At 36.3% G+C, this 7,219-nt stretch overlaps 1 protein-coding gene across 1 annotated transcript; it reads right to left on the reverse strand.

Moving 5' to 3' along the window:
- Positions 1-6,413: 6,413 nt before the first annotated feature.
- Positions 6,414-6,932, reverse strand: LOC143595341 (RING-H2 finger protein ATL2-like). Its single transcript, XM_077074378.1, has one exon. It carries the CDS (start codon positions 6,930-6,932, stop codon positions 6,414-6,416), a length of 519 nt encoding a protein of 172 aa, XP_076930493.1.
- Positions 6,933-7,219: the final 287 nt, after the last annotated feature.

Genomic DNA, 7,219 nt, shown 5'->3' on the forward strand with positions numbered 1-7,219 from the left:
GAAATGGACCGGTACGTGCTTTGGTGGGGGTCTTTGCTGACGTGGAATGGATCGGGATGGTTGGTGTTTGCAGTAGTTTCTGAAAAACAAATCGTTCATCATGGATAAGTGATAATGTGTAGAATCTTGATGGTTTGAATGGATTTGTGTGTGTTTGTTTGTTTTTATATATGAAAGATTAAAGTTTGAAGAGTATGTTCTGGATGAGCCGGGCATACTTCTAGACTGGTGTAGAAGAATGGAGGCACCATTCTATAGTATCTTTTAATTTTATTCAAGGAATATGGTTTTTTCTTTTTTTTAAGCGCAATTGTAACCTGGGCAAATTAACCGGTTAACCGAACCGATTCGAAAATTGAACCGGTTTGAAACCGATTATGTAAAAATCAGTTTGGAACCGAAAACCATAGGTTCGGAACCGGTTTGTAATTTTCTCCACCAAAACTGGTTCCAAACCAGTTAACCAAACAGAAACCGGCCAAAACCGGGCAAAAACCGGTCAAAATCCGAACCGAAACCGATCAAAACCCAAACCAAAACCGATCGTAACATTGTAAGAAACCGGTTTCAACCCGAACCGACACCGATCATAAACCGATTTTTACTTTTGTTGACCAAACTGGTTTTGAGTTTTAAGCTGGTTTGTACACCTCTATTGTAACCACCACCAATATCTGGATAAGTCCTTTTAAGATGGGAAATCAACCGTTCATACTGATTTTGACGTTCAAAGCTTTAACTCAACCAAGAACACTATCAAAAAGGAAGCCATCACTGTTGAAAAACCCTCATATTTCGAACTTAGGACCTTAATATTGTTGGCTCAATTGTTGTTTGGGCTAAGTGTAAATCACAGCTCAAGAATTAAAGGGTTTTATTATATTTGGTAATGTCTTAGCTAGCAAGTTAGATTGGTCTATATAAACCGAGTTATGGTTAGACATTATAGATTAAGAAGTTGGTGCAACCAAGTTAGGGTTTGAGAGTTGTAACCAGTTTTTTGTGTAATATTTTCTGATTAATATAAACAAAAGGTATTTGTTTAGTTCGTGTTTGATTATCGATCTGGAACTTAAAATATCCCAAACCTTAACCATAACCACCATGTCATTGAAAGCCAACAGCAGTATAGAACGTGATTAAAAAAAAGATCATAATGAGTATTTGATTTTTAGTGGTCCAACACCTTGTGTGGACTTGATACTCTTGATTAATCGACTTCGGCTCTGGTTTATTATTTATCAACCAATTTATATACAACTTTTATTATTTTTATGTATTTGGATAAAAGCCTTAAACGAACCTTAGCACAACTCGAGCTTGTTTAGTACCTTAAACGAGCCAAAGCGCAACTCAAGCTTGGTTCTGAGGTGCTAACTTATTAACTTATAATACATAGAAGTTTAAACGATGTCAAACTTAAACATATATAATGGTCGAGCTCAGACTCGATAATTAAACGAGCTTCATCTGAGGCTCAGGCTCGGCACGAGCTCATAAAAGCTCCATTTGAATTGCCGTAGATAAAATTATATCACTCGACTTGTATCATTCTTCCGTTCAAAAGCTCTAAAACATCGGTTTGAAGCTTGAAAAAAACTTAACGACGTTAAGTGTTTTTTAATGGAGGACCATTGAGATAAAAATGACTCGTATCATTCTTCTGTTCAAAAGCTCTAAAACATCGGCTTGAAACTCGAAAAAAACTTAACGACGTTGAGTGTTTTTTAACGGAAAACCATTGAGACAAAAATATATGAAAGGTTGGACCGTTGGTAGTAATTTTTAAATTTATGATTATTATCGACCAATACACAAAAATTGAGATCATTTGCTTTCAATTTTCCTAAATTTCTTGACCCGAATAAATTAAATAATCAAAGGGGATATACAAGAAATGTTAAAACTTAAAGTATAATGTTGGGCTGGGAAATGGCCCAAAAGCCTAAACACACTTATTCACCTCACCAGCAAATCCTAAACACAACGACTACACTTTTTTTTTCTAGTTCTTTCACTTTTTTAACTGGGTTCGCTTGCCCAAAAAGAATGGGTTCGCTCGTTAATTTGATATATAGATTATATATAAAAGCGAAAAAGACCGGATTCGGACAATCGACGAACCCGGTGGCCAAGCTGTAGCTCCACCATTTTTACCATCCAGTATTCTTAAGATGACGATGAAGCTAGTTCAGAAGTCAAACCCTTATGTCGATAATTGTTCGCTTCATCTCCTTTCTGATCAACCATGGGGTTTCTACACACGGGACAAGTCGAGTGCGAATTAAACCACATATCAATACATTCCATGTGAAACCCATGCTCACATTCCGGCAACACTCGAGTTTTCTCCCCTTCCTTCACCTCACACAAACAAACCGCGCATTCTAACCCGTCTTTAAACCTTTCAGGATCGAACCGTTCGACTTTAATGGTTTTCAAGAATGTATGGTCCGGTCCCCGTTGCTCACTAACATTGTTGGAGTCTTGGCGCGCATGTGGCCGACAGTGTTTGGAAGCGACATAGACCAACAAAAGGAAGATTATTATGATGAATATCGAGATGAACAAACGCCCTGCTTGCGGTGCGCACATATAATGTATATATGTGTGAACCCTTGGGTGGGCAAAAGTAAAATTGCACTAATTTTGACGTTATTTTACTAATCACGTGAAAATAACGTTAAAAGTGGCGGAAGGTTAATCAGGCATCATGTGGTGGCGTTGATAGCCGAAAGACAAGGGCACATGCACCAATCAGCCGGTGTCCCGATGATTGAGTGTTATGTGTCTTGTGTCCAAGGCTTGATTCAAAACTACTATCGAGCCGGGGGTCTCACCGGAAGCAGCCTCTCTATCCCTATGGGATAGAGGTAAGGCTGTCTACATCTTACCCTCCTCAGACCCTACCATAGCATTGCTATTGGTGGGATATACTGAGTACGATGATGATGATGATGATGAATATCGAGATGAACAACAGTTGAGCCATACTTGATTTGGTAGAACTAGAAGATTACTTAAAGCTGGCTGGTGGACTTGAATCATATATAGTCGTGTTTGGTCTTCACTTTGTTACATTTTTTTCTTTTGGCATGGGTAGACTTTTTGTAGTTTGAGTGGTATACTTTGTTTGACCCATTCGTTGGTCCAAATTGCATGGTTGATGCTAAGTTCGTATACCCTATTACAACTAGACTTGTATGTCACCGTTAGAACATTCACAACAATAAACTTATACAAACCGACACATTATCGCCACATCAGATTCCAAACTTTTCTTAAAAACCCTAACTTTCTTTCACAACAAGAAACCTTCACAAACCTTATTAAAAAAATATTAAATCTGTATGTATATGCATATATAGTATGTGTGTATATATAAGAGGGGAGGGACCCACTGTGCAAGTTTGCAGCCATGGACTTTAGTTCATGGACTTGGCACCACAACGGTGGATTATTTCCACATCACGTGTGCTTCTTTGCCACATCACCCAGACCTTGGGGTGTGGCTTGTTGTAGATGCTCTTATAGTGGGATGATAATGGGTCAGGTTTGGACGAGTTTAGGTAATTCCAAGCCCATTCCTAATATTTAAATCTTGTCTGTCCTATACTCGGTTTAAATCCTGTTGGGTTTCAATCACGTAATCATATGCCTGGTATTGGGCAAATCCGTAGGTTTTAGGTATACTTGTTTGCTTAGTAAAAGTACATGTTAGATATCTATAAGGTTTTGATAAATTATAGCTAATCAATTAAATAGGGCAACTATTAGTTAACTACAATAAAATGATTATCATAAAATGTTTTTATAATCAAATAACACATGACAAGGCGAGACTAGTTGGTTGTTAGGGGATGTTTCAGATTCCTTATAACTTTTTATTAAGTTAATAAGTTATAAAAGTATAGCTTATGAAACTTTTCCTCTCACAATATAAGCAATCCCAAACACCTTATTACTTTTCAAAAAGTTAATAAGTTGATGAAAATAAGCAGTCCCAAACACCCCCTTAATTTAGAGCAAAGTAAAACAAATACCTCCCGCTAAACCATTGGTAAAAACCGATAGTATTCTTAAGCCGTTGGCAATTGCCTACAGAATTAAGAGGGATCTAATGATCACATTTTGGTACGTAACCAATGGATTGATCGACTGTAAGTACATGCGTAGTAGGGCGTTGCCCACTCTCCCAATAACCAATCATAAAAATTCAAGTTTGTTTTTTTATTTTTATTTGACTTATAACAATTTACTTTATTTTTTTTAATTATCTAATTAGTATAATTAAAAACTTTAGTGCCACAAAGTGTGTTATTTCTGTTTTGTATATATAGTAATGGCTTTGTCTCGCTTGATGTTGGCTGAATGGTTGTCTTGATAAGGTTAAATGTTTGGTCCATTTGAGACCAAGTTCGAATCTCTGATGGTGCAAACATTGGTCTCTCCGTTTTTTTTAAGTTTCTCTAATGGTGCAAACATTTTTGTTTTAGTTATTTATGTTTTTTTATGTGAGAAAGATTGTCTTTCAACATTAATTTTGATGTGGGCCCGATGGATGTGTTGTTAAGTGAAACCGACGGAATTCGATCGCCTGATTTTGTTTTAGTTTTGGTGCCGTAATAAAAACCTACTGAATTCCAATTTTGTTTTTGTTTTTTATCCTTTTGTTTTACTTTCGGTACCGTAACAAACATGACACATACTGACCAAATTTGCTTAGACTCACCACCTCAACACCCGACCGGATCGAAAATGCTCGGGTTCTACCAACGCCCGTGTTTTAGTGACCGGCGCCACCTCGTTAGCCCACCTTAGTTTTTATATTGCCTTTTTCCTTATTTTCGGCTTTAGTTCTGATACCATAACGCACGTAACCAAAACCGACCGAATTCGTGTCGACTTACTGTCTCAAAACAAGGACTGACAATGCTTGAGTTTACTACTGCCCGGGTTTTACTAACCTGCCCCGACACAACATCCCAGGTAATACACTAGCTTATAATAAACAAGTTTTTTTACACAATAATTTACCAAGCATTCTATTATCTTACTCTCTTACTACTTTTTATCATATTTTGATCTAGCAAGCGTTTCAATGAATCACAACAATCCGAGTAACACATTCTATAACCCGCAAAACAGCCAACCCTCCAAATATTTTCAACCCGTATCTTATTTATGTTTCCTTTGTATTTTCGTTTTAATAATTTTATTTTAATGTTATTTATTACTTTAATTTCTATATTAAAAAAGATAGTGTTAAAACAATAATAATTATGTAATAATTACAAAGGCTTCTACCACTACTACGAGATAAAATGGAAAAAACTTTACTGTCTATGTGGCAGTGAGATGACATGAAAAAAAGGGTGTTTTAAGCTCTCTGCTATGAGAAACTAGAAAATAAATTAAAAATATGGTGGAGGGTGTGATACAGAGACGTGTGAGGGAGAAGTAATGTAAGGGATGGGGGCTAGATAGTTGAGTTTTTATATTTTCGATTCTTTTTAAGTAGCAAACTTGCACGATTCTAAATCTACTCTAAAATTCACATATACAATTTTGTTCACAATGAAACTTGAACCCTCATAAATTGCTTGAACCCTCATAAGTTGCAAGGGAATGACTCAACTTACTCATCCTCCTTATATCTTTTGACCTACATGTTCTTTGGTATTTATATTATAGTAAATTTTGTGTTTTTAAACTTAATGGAAGAGTAATCATTTTATGAAAAACACACTTTTAACATAAATTGATAAAATATACATAGATGTTACCGCTAACTGGTAAACACATGAATATATCCTTAGAGTTAACATCACTAGGGGTGCAAACGAGCCGAGCTACTCGAGATCGGCTCGTTAAAAAGCTCGATTGACCCAAGCTTAATCGAGCCCAAGCCGAGCTCGAGTTCGAGCTTAAAAATAAGCTCGTTTAATAAACGAGCCCAAGCCCGAACTTCACTTATCAAGATCGAACCAGCTCGCGAGCCTAAATGAGCCTGTCATTTATATATATATATATATATATTAAATACATATATAATAATGAGTAATTATATATAATGTTATGAAAAAATAAATAAAAATAACTAAATAATATATATTATTTTATACATAAAATTATAATATATATATATAATTATTATATAAAAAATAATTGATAAATAGTAAACGAGCCCGAGCTCGAGCTCTGAGTAAGTTAAACGAGCCGAGCTCAAGCCTAGTAGAGCTCGGGCTCGGCTCGGCTTGTTTGCACCCCTAAAAATGACACTCTGACAGCTATTAGCAACTAATTGGTATTCCATTAAACTATCTTTCAATTTTGAGATAACATGATAATAAAAAGATAAATTAACAATTTGGAGCTATTTAATGCCTTAACTCAAGGGATTAAACTTTCAACTAGGCATCTAGTTCAGAAGTTGAGCCCTTATGATGAACATTATCACCTTCATCTCCTTCCAACTGATCAACCATGGGGTTCCTACACACGGGACAAGTCGAGTGCGAATAAAACCACATATCAACACATTCCATGTGAAACCCATGCTCACATTCGGGCAACACTCGAGTTTTCTCTCCTTCCTTCACCTCACACAAACAAACCGCACATTGTAGCCCGTCTTGAAACCTTTCAGGGTCGAACCTTACCACCCTTATGGTTTGCAAGAATGTACGGTCCATGCCTCGTTGCTCATTGACATGGTCGTTGGATTCTTGGCGCGCATATGGCCGACAGTGTCTAGAGACGAAGTACAGCAATATGAGGAACATTATGACGATGAATATCGAGATAATCCATAGTAAAACCATATTTGATAATTTGGTAGAAGATTGTTGTGAAGCTAGTGCAGGATTTAAGGAAGAAATGCTAACCGTGTTACATTCTTTTTTTTTGGACTTGTAGTTTGAAGTTTCCATGGTATACTTTGTTTGACCCATTCATTGGTCCAAATTGTATGGATTTATGCTAAATTTTAGGATTGAGAACAATCCTCCATCTCTCATATAATGGTTTTGTTAAGTAGTAGTGAAGGAATGTACATAGCAATTAGCAATATAACAAATACGCGTATATTGCACATATTGAATTATACGTGTCATCGATGACGGAGCCAGAAAAAATTTCTTGTGGGTGCGCCGTGATTTACAAAATTGATTTATTACTATCCAGCATTAAAGTTTTCGGGTTGTATTGAGTCAGGTCA

This window comes from Bidens hawaiensis, unplaced genomic scaffold (assembly GCF_021521415.1).
Source record: "Bidens hawaiensis isolate Kalapana, Puna unplaced genomic scaffold, B.hawaiensis_p1.1 tig00044923_1, whole genome shotgun sequence".
Taxonomy (NCBI): Eukaryota; Viridiplantae; Streptophyta; class Magnoliopsida; order Asterales; family Asteraceae; genus Bidens; species Bidens hawaiensis.